Source organism: Genypterus blacodes, unplaced genomic scaffold (assembly GCF_046128005.1).
Source record: "Genypterus blacodes isolate CSIRO-AG114 ecotype Tasmania unplaced genomic scaffold, CSIRO-AGI_Gbla_v1 ptg000067l_1, whole genome shotgun sequence".
NCBI classification, from domain to species: Eukaryota; Metazoa; Chordata; class Actinopteri; order Ophidiiformes; family Ophidiidae; genus Genypterus; species Genypterus blacodes.
The window spans coordinates 11,101,338-11,122,411 of record NW_027466879.1 but is presented as its reverse complement, the minus strand read 5'-3'; the positions used below and the strand labels follow the sequence as shown (position 1 = coordinate 11,122,411).

The 21,074-nt window shown below is 44.8% G+C and overlaps 1 protein-coding gene and 1 long non-coding RNA gene across 5 annotated transcripts in view; both read right to left on the bottom strand.

Moving 5' to 3' along the window:
• Positions 1-982: 982 nt before the first annotated feature.
• On the bottom strand, positions 983-5,196 carry LOC143004498 (uncharacterized). The gene is made up of 2 exons (XR_012963971.1): positions 4,942-5,196; positions 983-4,877 (listed from the first exon to the last, which is right to left on the bottom strand). It is a non-coding gene; the product is annotated as an uncharacterized LOC143004498 (long non-coding RNA).
• A 100-nt stretch (positions 5,197-5,296) lies between these two features.
• kif13ba (kinesin family member 13Ba) overlaps positions 5,297-21,074 on the bottom strand; it is a 32,833-nt gene continuing 17,055 nt past the window's right edge. For 3 of the 4 annotated variants that reach the window (XM_076155415.1, XM_076155414.1, XM_076155416.1), the window contains exons 8-39: positions 20,419-20,506; positions 19,880-20,014; positions 16,694-16,806; positions 16,474-16,585; positions 16,027-16,239; positions 15,836-15,946; positions 15,526-15,660; positions 15,268-15,398; positions 14,985-15,071; positions 14,577-14,767; positions 14,205-14,481; positions 13,854-14,016; positions 13,594-13,749; positions 13,116-13,265; positions 12,599-12,724; positions 12,236-12,409; positions 11,963-12,120; positions 10,995-11,127; positions 10,695-10,850; positions 10,438-10,537; positions 10,215-10,341; positions 9,884-9,939; positions 9,613-9,740; positions 9,255-9,530; positions 9,029-9,172; positions 8,858-8,935; positions 8,508-8,558; positions 8,194-8,350; positions 7,457-7,554; positions 7,200-7,262; positions 6,423-7,005; positions 5,297-6,252 (exon numbers count right to left, since the gene is read on the bottom strand). In XM_076155415.1, coding sequence (XP_076011530.1) covers positions 6,071-6,252; positions 6,423-7,005; positions 7,200-7,262; positions 7,457-7,554; positions 8,194-8,350; positions 8,508-8,558; positions 8,858-8,935; positions 9,029-9,172; positions 9,255-9,530; positions 9,613-9,740; positions 9,884-9,939; positions 10,215-10,341; positions 10,438-10,537; positions 10,695-10,850; positions 10,995-11,127; positions 11,963-12,120; positions 12,236-12,409; positions 12,599-12,724; positions 13,116-13,265; positions 13,594-13,749; positions 13,854-14,016; positions 14,205-14,481; positions 14,577-14,767; positions 14,985-15,071; positions 15,268-15,398; positions 15,526-15,660; positions 15,836-15,946; positions 16,027-16,239; positions 16,474-16,585; positions 16,694-16,806; positions 19,880-20,014; positions 20,419-20,506 — 4,852 coding nt within the window. In that variant the 3' untranslated portion in view covers positions 5,297-6,070. The remainder of the gene's footprint in view (positions 6,253-6,422; positions 7,006-7,199; positions 7,263-7,456; positions 7,555-8,193; positions 8,351-8,507; positions 8,559-8,857; positions 8,936-9,028; positions 9,173-9,254; positions 9,531-9,612; positions 9,741-9,883; positions 9,940-10,214; positions 10,342-10,437; positions 10,538-10,694; positions 10,851-10,994; positions 11,128-11,962; positions 12,121-12,235; positions 12,410-12,598; positions 12,725-13,115; positions 13,266-13,593; positions 13,750-13,853; positions 14,017-14,204; positions 14,482-14,576; positions 14,768-14,984; positions 15,072-15,267; positions 15,399-15,525; positions 15,661-15,835; positions 15,947-16,026; positions 16,240-16,473; positions 16,586-16,693; positions 16,807-19,879; positions 20,015-20,418; positions 20,507-21,074) is intronic. The other variant, XM_076155417.1, reaches the window with a different exon arrangement.

The window sequence follows — 21,074 nt, the reverse complement described above, 5'->3', positions numbered from 1 at the left end:
TACCATATCTGATATAGTGAATAAATGAAATGCAGTATAACATGAAGAGTTCTATTCCAAAATGTTGTTTTCACAATCAATGTGGGGAAATTGGCCAAATGTTTCTGTCGCTTAGGAACATTTGGTTCAGTGGTGTAAAATCAATAACTCTGACATTTCATTTCATTTTGGTATTAAACTCTTAATTTCCTTTGAGATTTAAAAACTATCAAACCTCAGCAGGACACGTGTTGTATCAGTTTGAAATGATTAATATTTCCTCTATTTCACGATTTAGTGCCTTTTTTGGACAATAGACTGTAAACGCTATGTAGACAATCTACATATGCATTTTGTTACTTTTTTTTCATCTGTTGGATAAACCTTATGTTATTTTGAAGGTGTTTTATCGATTGTTCTATTTACAAGGGAATAAAAACAAATCAGAGACCAGTGTGTGTGTGTTGAGTTGTTGTTTTGCTGTTATATAGTCTGCACTTACTTCAGTCTAGTTTGGCAAAATAAATACAAACAAATCTTAATATTTAATCTTTTATTTACCAGATTATTGTTCAGATGATAAAAAATGAAAATTATAAATGTATTATAATACACGTTTATTCTTTGGATTGCAGCATATAATTACATAAAACAATTAAATTAATCAAAACCCAAACTTGTGCTCAGATTTTCTTTTAGAAGTCTTAATATGCACGTATACACACACACACACACATAAGCACGCACACACAGATCAACCACGCCAACGTTGCATTCACACACACACAAGACACTGAAAAGACAAACCCACTCCACAGAATCAACAGTAGCAACAAACATGATTGATAACGATTAGTGAGGATGATCGCGGCCTAATACTGCTGTCCGGGATGAGGCAGGGAGTCGGAATAAACCAGGATGCTTTAAAATCATAAATAAAAATAGAAGTTTAATGTGACTGCGGGGATTTCTGGAGCCTTTTTTTTTTTTTTTGCAAGAGCAGCGCGGTTCTGTTGAAACCCCCTGACGAGCGAGCACCAAGCCCTGTGAAAGTCCGCTCAGGATCTCCTATGGATACTTGGGAGATGGCAGGTGATGGCAAACACACGCCAACTGCCTTTACGATACGCAAAGGATAAAGAGTAACGACGGCAAAGTGCGCGGTGGACCTGCCAGAGGGTCTGTGGCGTCTCCTGACATCCGTGTATTGCTTCTGTTTATGTGTAGTTAGCTAGAGAAAGAGAGTGTGTAGCAGTGACGCAGCAAGAAGAAGCCTTGTTGGCGAGAAGGCCTCTGGGTCGAGAGACACACACACACACTAGCGAGGGACAGAGGTAGTAAATAGGTGAGTGCTCACTAGCAAGGCAGGAAAGGACTGATTGACTGTCCAACAGCTACAGTGACTGCCGATGGCGGGTTTGTTATTTTAATGTTTTATAAAATACGTCCCGTGTGTGTACTCAGGGCCATTTCTCCATGAGCTTTAACGACAGCCACCAGGGGGCGACACCAACCTGCGGTTAAAGGCAGTAGCACACTTTGTTTCCTGTCAACAGAACTGAAGAGTTCCCCCAAAATTCTTTTACCGGGAGTTCCGACAGATTCAGACTCTTCAGCGTTCAGTGTGTTTGACCCCCCGTCCGGCTCAAGGGTCGAGACAGAAGACGTTTCGCTCCACATCAGAGATCCCACAGTTAGAAAATGAGTCCAAACCAGAAACACTGACGACAACAAAACAAACCCAAACAGTTTTACATGTCAATATGGACACAAAATCAATCAAATAGATATATAACTAAACTGTGTTGATGGATTATTCAGTGCGCATATTAACACTGATGGCTCTGATATTATCTAAGACCAAGTTAAGTTAAGTCTTTGCACAGTTCCTCAGTGAAAAGCTTCTTTTTTTCTCTAACATCTAACTGACACCGATTCCAGTCACTGCTAATCACCACGACAACACTTTTTTGAGTCTCTTGACACATAATGAAGGCGGCATGGTAATGACTTGAAAACATTTTTTTTTTTTAGATCTGTGCTGTTTGGGGAAACAAGCAATTCAAAATTCTTAGAAATGACTGATACCAGAAAAAGAAAAAGAAAAATCCACTTGAAATTCTTGGAACACTGAATTCCTGTTCCAGAGAGGAAATCTCTGGAGGCTTTTGTGCAAAAATGACGTGACGCACTGCTGATATGATACGACCGTGATATGATACATGATATGTATGGAAGAGAACAACACGGCAACATGGTTTCTGAGGCACAACAACAGAAAGAAACATTTAGAAGCCTGAAGTGATCTCAAAGCTTTGACACTGTCCAGACCAGAGACCAGGACGGGAAAGTCCACGGGACACGGAACTGAGTCAGTAAAACAGGCTGTGAAGTTCATTATCCAATTTAACAATAATCCAATGAGAGGGAGGAGCACAGACCGTGGACAGCCCGGAAGCATGTAGCCGCCATCAGAGCTGCCCTGTGATTGGATGGTTGGAGCAAACGCAGCTCACACAGCCGGGACACGTTGATTATAAAGGTGCTGTTGGTCTCCAACGACCCAACGACTGAGATCCAATCACAGGGCAGCAGGATGCAGGATGGAGCTACTGGGTTTCTCCCGTCCTGGAAAAGAGGCCTGGACCCAAATGAATGAAGGCCAAGTCCAACCCACACACTCACACACACTCCCAACATGACGCACACAAAAAACAAACTTAGCTCTCTTCCTTCTGTTACCACATAACCATCACGAACCACAGTTTAAAGAATAACCAATGCACTTTAACAAAAAAAAATAATAATCCAACCAACCACTTTACAACCAACCAATACACCACCTACGGCAACCAACAACCAACCAACAACCACCCAACCGCTCACTCAGGGGGACACCGGGGTCCTGGGCTCTGGGGCCACATTGACACCACATAATAAATACACACAGCAACAACTACAACTATGCTGATATTGCCTCATTGATCCAAATTTCAACCTTAAAGAAAAGTAGGATATGAAACGTTCCTGGTTTCCTCCGATTGCCGATTGAATGTTCAGCAGAGCGTCTCCCATCAGTCACATTTCCATACAACTGTTACTGTACGCCCATATCCCACATTTTCAAGTATTCTGATGCTGTCTGACAACTTCAAAACATCAATGATCCGTGATGATTCCTCCCCCCGCCTTCACCTACAGACGTCCCCACCTTTACTCCCCTCTGCCTCCCGGCTCAGAGGGCAAAGTGCCACAATTGAAAGAGTTTAGTTTCTATAAACTATATATATTGGCCACTGAATCAAAGCGCTTAGTGTCTTCGACGTCTTCTCTCCCCTCGGCGCCTCTGAGGGATTAGAACAAACCGTGCTGTCTGTTCTACAATCAATCAATCAATCATCACGATTAATCAATGGATCAACTTCAACTTCAATCACTTACAGGAAATCTTACAATGCTAATAGCAGCGATTTTCAGAGAATCATTTGTGCAACATTAATTAAAATTTCAAAACAAAAGGCTTCATCTATTTTCATGCAATAAAGGCATGTGTGTGTAGAAACATTTTTAAATATAAAAAAAATCGTAAAATGAACCGCGGTGAAATTAGGAAGACGTCTGATAAAAAAGAAAAGAAAAAAAGGAACAGAATGAATTGAATCTGGGCTATTGCAGATATAACATCCATTAATATGCGGCAGAAATCTTCATCGATTTCTGGTGTACGAGGATAAAGTGAATGTCACTATAGAAACAGAGCTCGAGGACCTGGATGACATTAACACACGTCAACTAGCATCATCAGGATATGAATTCACCCTCGGTTGTCAGTACTCTGGCATTATTAAGCACCATTGAAAAGAATTGAAGCATCCCAAACCGTGTTGGAACAGTAACTTAGTAACTTTTGCACAGTGACGAGCTCGTGCCGACGGCTCACTTGGTGAGACGCCCCGCCCCCGTCTCTCCTCTGGAATGTGACGCTCCAATAAACGACCCCTAACTTATGCCACGCTATCCTGTATTTCACACGCAGACCAGGAATGTTCGTATCTCTCTCCCCCAACACGTCCCACCTGCTCGCCCACTTGCCACATTTGCCTCAGTTCTTTTCCTCAACACACACACACACACTTAACACACCGACACCTGCCTTTACCTACAAGCCAACAATGCAAAACCAAAGTAAGTGGCTTTTGCAGTTACACATTCACACACTGAACTGGCTGCAGTGTGTTTAACCCTCTGGAGTCTAGAATCATTTATTTTCCATTGAATTTGTCTTTCATGCTGCAGTGCAACAAAACCAAACATTGTGAAATTCTGCAAAACTTTTAAACAAACTCAACAAAAAATTCTAGAAAGATATTTTCCAGAAATATTCAATTTTGTGAGACCTATATTTTCTAGATTTTTTGAAAATCATCATTCTATTTAATTTAAATATACTATAGACTATTTTCATTTTTTCATTCAAATAGATTTTTTAAGATTACCAAAATGTCAACAAGAATCAAGGATCCATTCTTGGCAGAATTTTCTCAGTAGAAAATTTAGCAGAAAAATATTCTTACATGTAACTTGTAAGTTGCAAAAAAAGGCTAATTAAATGTTAAAAAGGACTTAAAATGAATTTAGACTTCAAGGGGTTAAAGACCATCATCATCCTCCTTAGGTTCCCACGGGTGGTCCGTGTAATCTCTCTAAATTGCGTCTCCGTCGTCATGACCACACAGATGTCTTATTAAGGGCCATTTGCTGAAAGTTTCCAGTGCAAAATCGACTTTTAAAGCTGTCGTCCCAGCACAAACAGCTCTCTCCCACAGTGGCTTTGTCCAACCGCCACTTCTCCTTCTCTAAAACACAAATCCTCACCATTATGACTGAGACAACATGAACTCAAATCACACACACACACACACACACACACACACACACACACACACACACACACACACACACACACACACACACACACACACACACACACCCTTGTCTTTTCCCCTCTGCAGTCCCTGAGATCACCTCAAACTTGGCACAAAGGCTTTCTCAAAAACAACAAAAGGACTTTAAACACACAGAAAACGATGCAAACCAAGCCGTGATGAAGGCACATTCTGGGAGGATCCATCTTCAAACACAAAAAAACAGTCCAGGAGGAGAGAGAGAGGGTCACACAAGCGACCGGTCAGTCTACAGACCAGACGAGGAGTTCAGGGGGGAGTGGCAGCACGAGCAAGGGATTGTGGGACACTGGACAGAGAGGAGGGCGTCCCAGGAATAACTGAGCGTCTCAGAGGCTTTTTCCTAAACAGGATTGCAGGTATGCAGGGATGCAACGCCTGCCGTCATGTCAAACATCAGAGGACTGCTGAGAGGTGTAAAGTCTATTTCAGATGCAAACATGAAAAAAAAAATGTTTTCCCTCTTAATTGTTTCCCAAAACTGCAGAAATAGTGACCAACAATAACAAGAACAACAAATCATAACGATCTGTGAATTATTGATTATGTGATGGAAAGGAAGAGAAAGGTTTCAGACACAAAATCTTCTACTTCCTTACTGTGATGATCCAAGTTACAGATGTGACTTTTAAAAATATATATATACGTATATGACTAACGTGATGAGTTTGCATCCCTGCATGTGAGCTCAGGCAGGAGATCTCAGGCGTATCATCCAGACTGCAGCGTCCAATCCACACCCTCGATGCTCCTATGCTCCCAAATACGCCGATACGAAAGTCCAAACCGTTTTCCAGCGATTCACAGCAGCCCTTCCCACTGACTGGATTTACTATAAATACTCCAATGGACTCTTCTTATACTCTGCATAGTCTTCCATTTACTTTTAACTTGCAATAATTCTCAAGTCTTTCCCTCTATCATAAATAAACCTATCCCCTTCCATAAACTCTCATTAGAAGTACTGAGTGTGGTTTCCAACTACAGGAGAGTCGGCAGTGTGTTGGTTCTGACACGTTGAGCCCGTTGCATAGCTGGGATGACAAGAAGAAGACAAGGAGGAGGAGGAGGAGGAGGCAGGACTACAAGGGGGAGCGGATCTCTCCCGTTCAGCTCCAGTTTCCTCGTCAACTGCTCCAGGACTTGCGGTTCTCCCCTCGGCGGACGACGATCGCGTCTCCCCGCAGGATGGGGACGTGTGCGGGAGCGGCCTGATCGCGGCGGAACAGCCGGTCCGGACGAACGAGCACGCCGTAACCTGGTTTACAGTGGAAGTAGCGATGACCTCCGACAGAACCGTCGTTTTTACCTGTAAGGAGAACGTAAAGCGTGAGGATGTGGGGGCTTCATTATATTTCATGAGAATAATGTTTGTTTTTAAAGCAATAATACTCAATCTTGTGTTCCCTTTTTGTTGTTGATTTTTTGAACACTCACTCGCTTACACACACATCCACACGCTTCAAAGGATCCACCTACCTACAGGTGTGTCCAGCTCCACCCCCACCCACACTCCCTCAGCAAACTGTGTGAGTCCCACGTAGCGAACGGTCCCGGCCTTATTGCTTCCAACTGTAACGTGCGCTCCTTCCGTGAGCCAGTCGGGCAGCACGTCGTCATGGCTACCGTGCTCGTCGCCCTCCACAAAGATCTCCAGCCGCTCAAAGTTTTCACCGCCTCCTCCCGAGTTAAGCCCCTGCTCGGAGGAGCTTTCGGCTGTAACGTTGTTGTGATTGGTGGCGCTGTAGGAGGTGAGCGGGGCGACGACGGCCACCCTGGCGTCGCACTGAGGGGGAGAGGTCACAACATTGTTCCTGTCAGCGCCCTGCTGGTGGGGAATTGTGGGTAACGTGGTCTCAGCGGCCAGGAGGGAGGAGGAGGAGGAGGATGGGTGGAGAACTTCAGACAGGGTAACCGTAGAAACGCTACTGGAGAAGTAGCCGCTCGACGACTGGCTGAGGGGGCTGAGGGGTGTGATGTCATGCGGGTCATGCACAGGAAGAGGAGGGGCATCTGGAAACTCTGTCCGCCTGTCTTTGTTCGGGGGCCGGACCGTAGCAACCTACGGGGATGCCAGCGATTGCCACGGAAACAGAGGGATAGAAAAGAGCATGCAGACAAGGTAAACAACAAACAACATGAGCAAGGCTTCCCCCGTAAGGAGACACAACCAGTCAGGAACAGGTCGCAACCTTTGGATCAATCAGGAACAAAAGTGACAGATCGACAGTACATGATGGGTGGAGGGATTCTCACCATCTCCGTCTTGACTTTGTTGTCGTCCCCTCCTGATGATGTCACGATACGAGGCACATGCTGCTGGATAACAACAAACAAGGTCACGCAGGAGAATACAAACGGTATGTACACATACACACACACACACACACACCTCTGTCCTGCGATTAAGGGAAAACATCAAGAAAGATGTGCATGGAAGGATTAAACACAACTCTAATAAATAAATAAATGAGGCTGACGAGAGTCTGAACGAGGAGGAGATGGGTTCTGACCTGCTGGTTGAGAGGCGAAGGTCTCAGGTCCTTCTTGTCATCTCGAACTGGAAACAGAGACTTGAGCAGTTTGGGCATCTGAGGGACCAGCGCTTTAACTGAAAGATAAGAGGCAGCAAGTCCTGAACGACCTGTGGGGGGGCGGGGGGGAGGAAGTGGCAGAGACAAGAGGAAGCCGAGAAAGAAAAGGTGTGGGAGGCAGAGGAGGTGTGAAAGAGAAGTTGAAAGCGAGTCCAGGAAACACAGCAAAACCCAACACAGTGACAGGCTGACAGAAGACGACAGTAGCTGGCCACACAGATGATTGCTCCATCCATTACGATGTGATTAATCATAACTAATTGCAGGATTGTAAGACACAAATTAATCAAAACTGATTAATTATGTTCACAAGAAGAACAGAAATATGAAATGATACAGTGAGGTGAATTCTAACTTAGAAGGAAATGATTATGAATCAACTTGTAGACAGGAGCAATGCTCAGAGTGATGGAATTGATGCCAATGGAGATGATGCGAAGACAGAGATGAGGCCGTCTAGGTAAGTGTGGGAAAACATGCAAAAGAGGTGAGGCAAAGAAAAGAGCAGAGTCTCTTCAATTAAACTGCAAGTATGATTGATATCAGCAAAAGGATGAAGTGAGTTGAAATGAAGAAGACGAGCAAGGATATTTCCAGGAAGAGTAGAGAAGAGAAGAGAAGAGAGGAGAAGGTGATGGGGGAGGGGTGTTATATACCTTGCTCTGGGTCCTGGTTTTGTGGGGGACTGACGGCAAATGTAGTGGAGGATGAAGAAGGTGAGGTAGAGTAGGTGGAAGGGGACGAAGCCGGACGGGGGAGGGTGCGGTAAAACTGAGACGGCATGAAGATGTCCTGCTGGCTCTCCCATCGACCCTGGAAGACAAGAGGAACGGAGAGAAGACGTCCGTTTAGAATCCACCATGTTTTGTTTACCGCTATTAACTAATATCAAACACCCAGAACGCATGGTAGTGGTCGGGATCATCATCAGTGTGAATTCTATGTCACCAATGCCAGCTACATGTGTTACCTTATCTTCCACAAGACAGGTGGAGGACAAATCCTGCCTGCTTCCAGATAGCTGAGGATGGGCGCAATAGAGAGAGAGAGAAAGAGAGAGAGAGAGAGAGAGAGAGAGAGAGAGAGAGAGAGAGAGAGAGAGAGACAGATCTTGCAATATCATCTTACATCAAAATTAAAATACAACTAACTTCATACAACTAAAATAATCTCAAGATTCTTTATTTTAGGCAACATTGAACTGTAAAGCCTCTCCAGTCCTCTGCTGCTCTGACCTGTATGTTGGCTTGTTTGCGCTGCATTATGTCACCATGTTTCCACACAGCTCTGTCACATATGGCACCACTGTGTGACACTTACCCTGTGGACAGAAGGAGAACTTAGACTCCGCCTGCTGCTCCGCCCTCTAGTGGCCAGTTGCTCCTTCACCGCTACTTCCTGTTAAAACACAAACCACAAAAAACAGCATTTTCAGGAGGCCTGTCTCTCTGTGTGAGTCGTTTCTATCCTCTAGTCTGTGTCCACCTCTACCTGTCTGAGTCTGTCCAGAGTGAGAATGTTCTCCAGGCTAAGGACGCTACGGAGGTATTTCTCGATGGCGGCCTCGTCTTCAGACGATTGGCTGTTGGCAGCGAGCCTGGCCAGCATCTCCCTGTCCTCTGAGCCGGGGGCATCCTGATGAGTCAAAACATCAGAACATCACATCCATCCCTGATTAGGTCTTCTGCAAGACACTAATAGTTTCTGACCGCCTTACCCCAGGGATGTTAGAGACCACCTCGAAGGTGACCCCGGAGCCAGGTATGGTGCTGCGGGTTGACATCCGTCTCAGTAGGTTCTGGGCAAAACCCTGTCGCCCTGGGTTTACATTAACACAGATCCTTTTTCTTAAGACCAGCTGCATGTCGGCAGGGTGGCTAAGCTGAACCACCACGCGAATTGTCAGGTACACCCGTTGCTCTGGCCACGCCCCCCCACGACTGAGCTGGGGACACTCGTGAACCGTGGAGTCCCAAGACGCCTCCGCCTTCACCTGGGATCAACAAACAAAAGGTGTTTATTGGCTCACTAAACACGGTCTGTACTGGCTATTAGTCGGGGGACGGTCGGCTCACTTCTCCATCGTAGTGTTTGACAATTTGCAGGTCAAAGAAGTCATCCTCATCCTCTCCACTCAAGATGGCATCCCAACCTCCAGCCTCAGGAACCTCAAACTGGTCTTGGACTGAGCTCAGATCGTCAGCTACAGGGCCAACAAAACACAACAAAGGCAACTTCAAACTTTTGATTCATTTACTGAAACGATACAACTTCAAATGCAGCTTCCTCCAGCTTTGACTGTCTACATTCTTGAGGTTTTGCAGCCATATAAAAGAGCTGATTTACCTCTGAGGTTCAAGAAGAGAACAGGAATGTGAGTCTCCATTCCAGGCAAAGGAACCCTGTGGACAAGCACACAATATTTCCTTTATACTTCATTTAAGTGCAGTGAATGGGTTGTTCATTTTACAGTCATAAAATACAGTTGTGTCTGTTGTACAAACTCAAGATGTACAAAGAATCTGCAGCTGTTATCAGTGTCAATTTCCTCCCACACACAGAAATTCTTTGAAGTTTTTCCATTGAGGACAACTTAAGTTCTGCTTTAAAATTCAGACAATCACAGGGAAGAATTTGGAAATCGAATCAAGGAAATAAACATCCTGTGGTTCCATACCATTCTGCAGGCGCTCCAGGGATGCCGCTGCCAGCAGAGGGCACCATAACAGCATTCCTTTCCTCTGTCAGAGTCAAGCGCCACTCCAGCAGCTGGGCCTCCCTCTCCATATCATCCTCTGTCTTCTCTGTGCACACGAAACCCAAACATTAGGGTATGGTGAGTCCGTGCATGTACATGTAAACACAATGTCGGTCTGTGTGTGTGTGTGTGTGTGTATTACCTGCTTTGCTGACCAGACTCTGCAGGTGTTGGTCCAGGTATTCCTGTCTTTTGGTGAGAGCAGCCAGCCACTGACGCCGCAGACGCTCCAGATCTCTCTCCTATAAAATAGACGAGTCTGTCAATTACATGCAAATACTAACATGACCCTAGAGAGGTCAAGGTGCTTGTAATCGATAATGGAGCCAAGGAAATCAATGTGTTTATTAGTGAACTAAAGCAACGCATAGGCAGTGAGTGGATTAAACTGCTCCCTACCTGATAACTGTCCATCTCATCTCCTTCCTGACTGGCAGAAGTGGGTTTGATCTCCACACAGCCCACAGACACAGCGAGCAGGATCTCTGAAATCAGAGGCATGGTGCCCGAGTCCTGAACCGAACGTACGTCCACCTGGATTCGCCTAGACTGACCCTGGAGATGAGGAATGAGGACAAGGGAGGAAGGTTAAAGAAAGTGATATTTCAACTTCAAGGCTGCTAATTCCACCATGTAGTTAACAAGGAGTCAATCAATCAATCAATCAATGTGAACTGCAAATGTGGCAAACATTCCTACCTGCCGAAGCTGGAAAATTCCTCCAGTTCTGACATCTCGAGCGGGAACGACCTCCACTGGGACGAATTCCCCGCTCTCATTAATCTCCAGAATTTGAATCCAGAGCTCGAGACGCCGCGTTACCTCGCTCCACCTGCAAGGCACCACATCAGGGCACTCTTCATGGGTAAATCGGCACCTTTAATCTACATCCCGACACTGATTTTGACCAAGATACTAACGTTAAGATGTCTATTTCAACCCAACAAATGTGCTTTGTATGTTCTCTAACCCAACGCTCTGGCCATGTGTGTAGTTCTTTGCACTGTCAGCTACTTTTACTTTATTTTGTGGCATTTGCTGAGTATTGTGAAACATTTCATATCGCAGTGATTTTTTGACAGGTGGCATGCAAAGTGCAACGCATTAGGATAAATGAAAGGAGAGGACATTGATCAGGGTTTATGTGGCCAATACAATCCATTCAGTCCGGTCATGTGGAACAGCTGGGAACATCTCTAATCAGATTTTGATATTGATGTTTTTAACTACACTCTGGACATAATGGCACTGGTGAGGCTAACCACCCTGCAGTGTTTGCTGATTCAGCTGTTTGAGGGAATGCAATGTGTTTTTTTTATGTGGCGACATTTGTGGGAGATTTATTTCAATACATTTGTGTGATGTATGAAAAATATTTAATAACCGACACTGACTCTAAATTTGATGACTTCCGAGGTCAATGAGTTTAAGAGAAAGATAAAACTGCCTCCCTCACTGCACAACAAACGAGGATTTGTGGAACTGTTCGTTGCTTTAGGTTATTGACTCTAAACAGAATCGAAAAACAATTTCACTCCTTAAAATAATAGAAGCCGATTTGTCTTGTTAAAGCACATCTTGATAGAGTCGAACTGGAGTATTTGATGTTGTTACTGTATGACTGTGTGTAGTTTTCCATACGTGCAGGGCGACTGCACTCGGTGTACCTGTCTCGTAGCGTGCGTGTCTTGGCCTGGATGATGCTGAGGTCCCAGAGGGCCGGGTTCCTGCCTGCATCAGCCTGTCTATGCCCGTACACCTCTATAGCTACTGCCCCTTCGGTAAGGTACTCAATGAAATCCTCTGTTACCGACACTGCCAGCTCCTACAGGACACACCAGAGAACAATCAAGACTGATACATGACTTTTCCCCCCTACAGACTAAACTAAATAAAAGTTAAATGTAAACAAATGTGCTCCTTCCAGGGGGGGGGGTCACCTTGCAGCTGTCGAACACCACCATGCAGTGTGGGTCCTTGGTGTTTGGGGATGAGGAAGATGGGTCCACCTCAGGAGCCACGATGATGGGCTCAGTCTGGTCCCAGAAGGAGTACTGACAGAAGACGAAGTTGGACAGGTACTGGGGAAGACCAGTTGCCTGCAGGATCTTTATCTGCACAGGACACACACGAACACACATCCAGGTCACCGCTACAGCACCTCGGTTATTACATGGGGTATGTGTGTGCAACAGCTTCTGAGTTAATCTGTGAGAAGTATTTATGTGATCTATCTAAGTGCTCATCAGCAGTAATTCTAATGACTGACTGAATCATGACTGACTGGGACCCGTCTGTCTTACCATGCAGACCAGTTTGCGATCTTGGACCTCTGTGTCTTGGTTGTTGTCAGATTCATCTCCTCCGGCCATGTTGTCCTCTAAGCCTCCACCGACCCTCACCACCTCCACATGGAGACGCCCAGCCACCTAACCACATGGAGGAGAGGGAAAACAAAACAAACAGCCTTAACCCCAGCTGTGTCTGGGAAATGTGTGTGGAAGGAAATTATTTCCACAACTCCCCAAACACTGTATGGAGTCTTTCTGTAAAGACATATCTGAGATTTCTTTCTACCTTTTCACTTAAACTACTCTTCTACTATGAGTTCAATACAACAGAATAAACTCCAAGTACACAATTACAGTTTGGTTGAAAATTACGTTTTCAGTTCAGTTAAATCCTTAAAAAAAAGAAGTTATTGTCGGGCAGTGAACTGGAATGTCCACCAGAGGTCAATGTTACAGATAAATGATAAAGATAGATAAAAAGGGCTATAAATCAAATTTTTAATAACCCAACAGTTTTGTGACTCCCTACCTCTCCCTTCTGGTTGATGATGGGAATTGCATACTGTAGCTTGACATCATAAAAGAGACAGGAGAGGAAGACATTGGCAACACCAATCAGACTGTGGTTTTCTTGCTCGTCAAAAAACGGATCAGCTCGGCGGAAATATGACCGCAACACCTGAACAGTTAAGAAAGGAGAACAGGTTAGAGAGACAGTCGTGTCATGTAACATCATAATAATAATTCAGTCGTTGTCACGTCTCCCTTTCAATCCATATAGGCATTACCTAAAACACACCAACATGATGTTGCTTTACCCAGATGTAATTGTGTTACTGTTACTCTGCTTTCACTGGGAGATGTGACATCACCACATATCCACAGTTGCACATGGCACACATGACGCAAGTGGAGTTTTAATGATTAATGACAGAGATAACATTAATCATGAATGACACACAGCAGTGTCATTGTGAAACTGCTGCGCTGTGTTTTTAGTAACTCACAGGGTTGTCTTGGTGATGGAGGTGATACTCCTGCCATTCCTGGTACAACTCTCTCATGTCCACTAGACGGTTCTCGGTCTTCTCCAAACTCCAGATTTGCTTCCCTCGACATCTACGTCGAACCTGAATTGCTGGTTCACTGAGCACAGCGTCCCTCTACACATGCACACACACATGCAATGGTACAAGTTAGTATGGGTAATGGCTTTTGTGAAAAGAGTGTGTATATTTGCGTGCTTGTGTGTGATAATGTGCGAGACCTTTCGATTTGCGTTGAGATTATCTGATGGGATCTGCAGCGTGACTTTGTATTCGGTGTGTCGCTCCAGCTCCTCAGAGATGAAACATGCCTCTTGAACAAGGAGGTTTGCCCTCACTATCTGCTCCCTCAGCCTGCGTAGACTCCTCACCAACACGGCCTCCCTACAGGGGGCAAGTAGGTGGTAGAAGACCACAGAGGAGAGGGAGAGAGGGGAGTGTCAGTAAGGTCAGGAGCAGCACATGAATTTGAAGCTTGAGAGAGAAGTTTATATGGACACTTCTCCAGATGAATTCATAAGAGGAAGTAAAAAGAGTTTAATTCTGGTGATTATGTGCACACAGTTACTCACCTGTCCTCATTCCATTGCCTCAGTCTGCTCTGAGCACTGGCTGATTGGCTCATCCCTCCCATGCTGAGTCTCTCCAGGCTGCGGTATTGAGGCTGCTGCCCCTGAACCTGCTGGCCAGCCGATGATGCTCCACCGTGGCCCGACAGTCGCTCTGGATTCAGCTTACGCCGGAGCTGCTGGAGCTCCTGTTCGTACATTTGCCTCTGGCGCTCCAAAGCAGAGCGCTTCTCCTCTTCGTGCTGCCTCTCAAGAGACTGGAGGACAGCCTGCATGGGATCTGACAGGATGAGACAGAAGATTAACAGACTGATAAAGACACATTTCACCTATTGAAGCCTTCAGTCTACAACAGACTTCAGAACGCCTTCTTACCGTTGTTGCCTAAAGCCTTCATCATGACCTCTGTCTGAGCAAACTCATAGGAGAAGCTGACTTCACTGGAGACTTCGCTGGCTGAGTCACCGTCGGCATCCAGCTGCTCACTGCTACCACTGTTCTTCATCATTCCACTCTCACCGTCATCATCCTCAGTTGACCGGGATCGCCTCTTAGGCAGGTTGATCCTGGAGGGAGGAAGTCCAGCTAAGTGAATTTGCTCTTAGTATCATTTTGATATGGTGTAAGCACACAGTGGGTGTCAGTGTCAGGCTACACATCATTTAAACTGATACAGGAATAGAGCCAGTGAGAGGAAAAAATATTCTGTACAATAGGAAAGAATTCATTTTTAAAGAAATATTTCAAAAAGCATTTCATCATTGGAGGCCTATATGAAATTACCTAAAGAAGTGGTTATTCCCCCAGAGGATTCGGTCGCCATGGTGAAGCTGCAGAGCGCTGGTTACTGGAGAACCATTAACACATGTCCTATAAAACCAGTACAGACAGCAGTGACAGAAAAATCATTTAAAGGATGCGAGGGACATACAGTGATGGTAAAAAATGGTGAGAATCCTCCAACTGCCAGAGTGCTACAAAGACAAATGACCTCATCTCCACCTTTTCTCCAGAGCTTAGTTAGCTGATGGTCTCACTCAACCGTGGCGTTAAAAAGTGTCCTTACCGAGCGTTGCGGTGGGGGTTGAGCATGACGGCCGCCTCTGCAGTTATGTCGATGACACAGTGCTCTGCCTGGATACCCATCCCGCACAGCTGGATGTCCTGAGAGTCTGCTGAGCCCACCTTAGTGTGTTTCTAAGACAAAACACCATAGACAATATTATATTAAGACATGACATAATTCCTATGGCAGCTAAGTTGAGCCCACAATTACAAAGTATTCAAAGTACAGATAAGTTATAAGCAATGTAAGTGTTTTTACCTTCAGATAGTACACCAGCAGTTCATTGAGGGCAGGATCAGCATTCAGGTTGACAAGAAAGCTCTTGTCGTCTCCTACTTTAATCCCTGAAGACTGGAGAGAAATGCCCAGACTCTCCAACTGCTTCTGACGTTCCTACAAACACATCATCACACAAAAATTTTCATATAAATAATTCATACTGTGTAATAAACTCAATGGGTTTTACCACAGGGCGCAGTCTATCAAATAAGACAAAAAGAAACTTGAACTATACTGTAGCTTTTTATGCTTAATTTAAAGATCCACCCACAAGGCTTATATGTCTTACCTGTGCAATCTCTTCTGTTTTACGAAGTTTCTCCTCCCAGGTGATTGTCATCTCTTGAATCAACTTTTCGGACTCTTCCAGACGGTCCTTCAGTTCTGGAGCCTTCAAAGACTGGAGGAAAGAGCAGAGGAAAGTACGGTAAAGGAATGTCCCCCATCCTGTATTTCTATGTGATTTCCAGCATGTCTCACCTCAGCCTGGGTCAGCTGATCCCGTAGTTTCTCTACTTCCTCTCGCAGCTCCCTGATGATGCGGGCGTTGGGGTCTTCATTCACAACGGCGTGGTTAACGATGCTCTTAGCTCGGTCAGCGTAGCGCAGCGTTGACAGCGTCTCCTCATAGTTGTCCGCTGCTGGACTAATAGTTGCCACCATGGCTGTTCTACTGTTTCCACCCAGGCAATCCTGGAGGCCAACAACAATGGAGGCAACAGAGGGAGAGAACGAGGGGAAGAAGAGACGCAGAGAGAGAGAAAGGACAAACGGAAGGGATTAAAATATTTCTGGTGTTATTGAAACAAAAACCTTGCGGCGTTGAGGAATCAAATGACGTTCTGGGTTCAGTGGGTGCTGATTCTTTTAAGTGAATAATTCATTACACTGTGCATTGAATAGGTGAGCAAGAAAAGATGCTTGTACCTTCAGCAACCATGTCAACACGGAGTCTCTGTAGGGAACAAACTTGTTCTTATTCTTGGCCGATCCCTGTTCGGCCAGCGCCGAGATCACCAAACCTAATGTGGTCAAAGACCTGACACACACAAACCAGGGTTAACCTATTTCCTTTCATATCCTACCCTCAGATCCCATATTGGCGTCAACACATTAAGATCAATGTTTTGAAGTGATTTTCACATACTTGTTGATGTTGCTTCCCTCCTTCAGCCGCTCTCCTGCTGCTCCGGTTTTTGCTGCTCGCTCGCTTCCAGCCAAGTCTACCAGACTCAACCGGCTCACCTTCTCCCCACTCGTCTAGAGTGGAAGCCAGAGAAAATGAGAGTGAGAGAGAAACATCTAACTTTCTGTACTCAGTTTACCTTGCATAATCATATTCCTTTCCAACATTGCCAACAAAGCATAGTCATAATAATAATGCTGTCAAGAAATGCTACTGTATTTTATTCATTCATAACTGCAGCAATAGTGGTTATTTGTGACACAACAGCACCACTCTCACTTTACTTCAGTCCATATCATACACCCAGACTTTACAAAACCCTTGACGGTGGGCCAAGTCTGGTAGGCTGAGGTAAATGGGGGGAATTTCCTGTACTTCAACTGTATAAATTATACAAAATAGAAAGCATTTAGCTATGGTATCTCAATTTAACACCTTTTGTCATAATTAGTGTGGAAGGTAAAAGGGTAACATTTCTTAAAATTGTAATACACCTGGCAGCAAAACACAGCATCAGCTCTTCTTTTCTAACCGACTCAGGCTGTGGCGAGAGATTTCCTTTCTATTGTACCTATTGTCACTACTGAGATGTGCAATTCAGTGTGCAGAGCCATATGGCAACACAGCCAGTGACAGAGCTGAGGGATGTCCAGCAGAGTTTGGAACACAAATGTCTTGGCACTAAGACGTGTTTTATGGAAGGACACGACAGCGCAACTGCATGAGGCCTGGAGAAACCTTGAACTCTGAGATATACGAGGCATAATCTTGTTTCTTAGTGGCTTTGTGAGTGGCAAACGTCCTTTGTAAGCATCACAACAACAACAACAGACATCACAGGTATCACATATCCTCAATTTGCTGCTTCCCGTGCATTTGGACAGGATGTGTGGGGCTGTCCTCTGACTTCCAAACAACCTTAAACACAGCAGGGAAGCAGGTGATCCAAGAGCTTCCGGGGGTGAAGATAATCCATCTCCATTTGCATAGTATGTGTAACCCTTAGGTGTGACAGAGCAGTGGATGAAAAATGAGCTCCCCTTAGGTACGACATGACTATAATATGAATACAAGCAGTCGGCAGTGTCTGTGATCTTTGCAGACACTACAGGTGCACTTCTACATCTCTTGTACCACTTAAATCTAGTCTGAACTAAAAATAGTAAAGTATTGGATTCTTTGGAGTACATGGACTTCCAGAAACACAGACATACAAATTCCAAAGCTTTGAGTGATGGAGGAGGGAAGAGATGACAGAGCAAAATACTGCAGAGAATGAGAGAGAGCACCAGTCACGAGAATAACAGCTTCAATCTTTACTGATAAAGATCGGTCTCAAACCCCACAGAGTAATCCAATTCATTAAATAAAGAGAGATGGTTATCTGGAAGCAGAAACAGAGCTGTCATTCTTTACATTACATTACATTACGAGCATTTGGCAGACGCTTTTATCCAAAGCGACTTACATTACATTTCATTACCACCCTTCGCAGAAGGGGGAGCAATTGAGGGTTTGGTGCCTTGCTCAGGGGCACCTCGGCAGGGGCTCAAACCGGCGACCCTCCGGCTCCCAAGCGGAAGCTCTACCCACTGAGCTACTGCCTCCCTTCTTGTTATCGGGCTTAAAACTGTGAACACAAATCTGAACTGAGTAAAATAAAGACTGAACGACTGCCTTGTATTTGAAAAAGGTCAACAGTTGCATTCAACAGACACTTGGACTGGAACAGATTCTGACCTTAGGCTTACAGTTCACCATCTTACTCCAGACTGTACACACACACAAGAGGCAAACCTGGTGGATTGGACTTTTCAGGGAATCAAAGTAGGCTTCTTTTGTTTATGAGTGACTTCGATCTAACCGCATGGACATTCCTCTGCCCCTCAAACACAACACATACTTTGCACATTCAAAGCAGCAACGACAGTCAGCAAATCCCCATGTGGTGATGCTGTGCGCATATGTGTGCGCTGAGGCGTGCCAAGCTGCAGTCTGAAGAACAAACCTACGTCTTATCTCATCTCTTCTTCTTATACACGGGAAGCTACAACTTGATCTCACTCTGACGTTATTTAATCACAGCTCCTTGCCTCACGGAACACTTTTGAAATTTGGACGAGAAGAAGCCTAATAAGGAGCAACAGCTTTCAGATAACCGGAACAACTGAAATTTCAGATAAGGTGTTGGTCACGCTTAAATAAGAACTGACTCATACAGTGAACGATGGGTGAGCCCAGTTATTCACCAACTGACGACTCGACCAACAGATGGTGTCACGATGAACCTACTCACTTATCGACCAACTTAGTGTCTGATTCTGGGTGTGCCATGAAAACAGAGCAGGCTGTATCAGCTGACTGACTGTCACGTCTGTTAATTATTAACAGGCTCGCTTGTAGCAAAGGCAGAATGGAAACAAGAGCAAGGAGCAACTGGGTCAGCGAGAAAGGAGAATTGCTCAATTAGCTGATGTGACTGGTCAGACAGCTGACATCATCTCGTTTGGAGCGCAGTGTGTGTAGACTTAAAGGCACAACAGAACACTGGGGAGACGTGCTTTTTTTCTTGGAGGAAGACTCAGCATGGACAGAGCAGCAGGCAATTTATAACCTCAATGGAGTGTCAGTTAAGTTACTCCTGGAGTGGGAAATGGATTCTGGTGTCAACTGTAGGACATAGCACGTTCATCATGGTCTAACATTTTCTGTTTTGCCCTACATAAAAGTATTGTGTAGACTGACAGGATTCTGGGTTTGCCTAAGAGAGAAACATTGAATGAAAGTGAAACTTGTATGCAGAAGTGGCAGACTGTGGGAACGCACAAGCGAGGTGTGTGTTGTCAACTTTAAACTGCTGTGAATGATGTGGTTCTGCAATTACTGAACGTTGGTAGAATGTAGAATAGAAAGTACAATGTTTTGGCAATTAGTGGACTCTTCACTGATGAATAAGGGTTGAATGTAAGATAAAGCACATCTACAAGTTCTTATACAACTCAGCTATTATCATGATTAACTATCTGTGCATCAATGGAGGGTTTGCACGTAAACCACAATGCCTCCGATATCAATGTCTGACATCATTCAGCTTCATCCTTAAAAGTACCTTTCACCAGGTTATGTTTGTATGCATGCCGTACATACCCCAGAGTGCAGGTCTTTGAGTGTGTGTGTGAGGATGATGTTGAAGACAGCGTGTGACCGACTGCTCTCCTCGTTCATGTTGGTGGCGGCCACAGTCCGAGACTTATTACCCTCCGACATGAGAGACTCAATGTCCTGTTAGAGCATAGCGATAAAACAAGATAAAGTACAACTACCAATACTATGACTACTAAAACTAATACAATGCACATACAACTGTGAGAAATAAATACACTGTGTTCCTGTTCTATGGTTTTATGACAGGATGGGCTTATGAGGTCATCAAATTTTGGAGAATTAAACCTCAGGTGACCAACGCCACATAACACATACCACCATGTAATTATGTTTACCAAGAAATTTGAAAATAGAAAGAGCAGAAGCCGTGTGTGAAACATTAAATCCCCCCCAGGATTCAAGTTATCATTTTTTGCAGTCCATCAGTGTCTCACATCATTTTGGATGAACATTTCCGTTAACATACTCCATGCACTAATCTCAAGAAACTTCCCACTGATGCGCATTTTACCACATTTTACCTTGTAGCATGCCACAGCCAGCCGAGACAGACCATCCACGTAAGGACCCAGCACTTTATGTTCCCTTACTCTCAGCGTCTGTCGTCCCCTGGGGCAGAAAACAAGATCAGATTAAAGAAACGCAAACATCTACGACACTGTTCATAAACGTCTAATGATCCATGTGAATAATGTATGTGACCAAAACCACGAGGAGTCTTATGTACAATGTAATGACTTCACCAGTCAACCAAAACCACCAATACAGCATCACCACTTAAGTGGCAAGCAACTGGTTTGGTCCAAAATGAGGCCACAGCTATGAATTATGTCCCGAACATCTGGTTCTGGAACACTCAGAGCTTTACCTGAATGAATGCAAGGCAAACCTTCAACCATAATCAAAACACTTACATAAACATTAAATAAAACCATTACCCTCAGTGGGGCTCTGGTACCCATGCTGCATCGTCATCCCCCCCCAGTTCATACAGACTTTTTCAGCACTTGGCTTACTGACCCGGATCAAAACTTGCTCCACGCCTGAGAACTTCATCATTCTAAACTCCACAGCAAAGCCCATATGGCTGTCAGATGGCCCGCTCCTCTATTGCCTGTTTTACTGAGGTGAAAGGTCAGGCAGCGAGCGGGGGGGGTCAAAGGTTATGTTGTCTGGG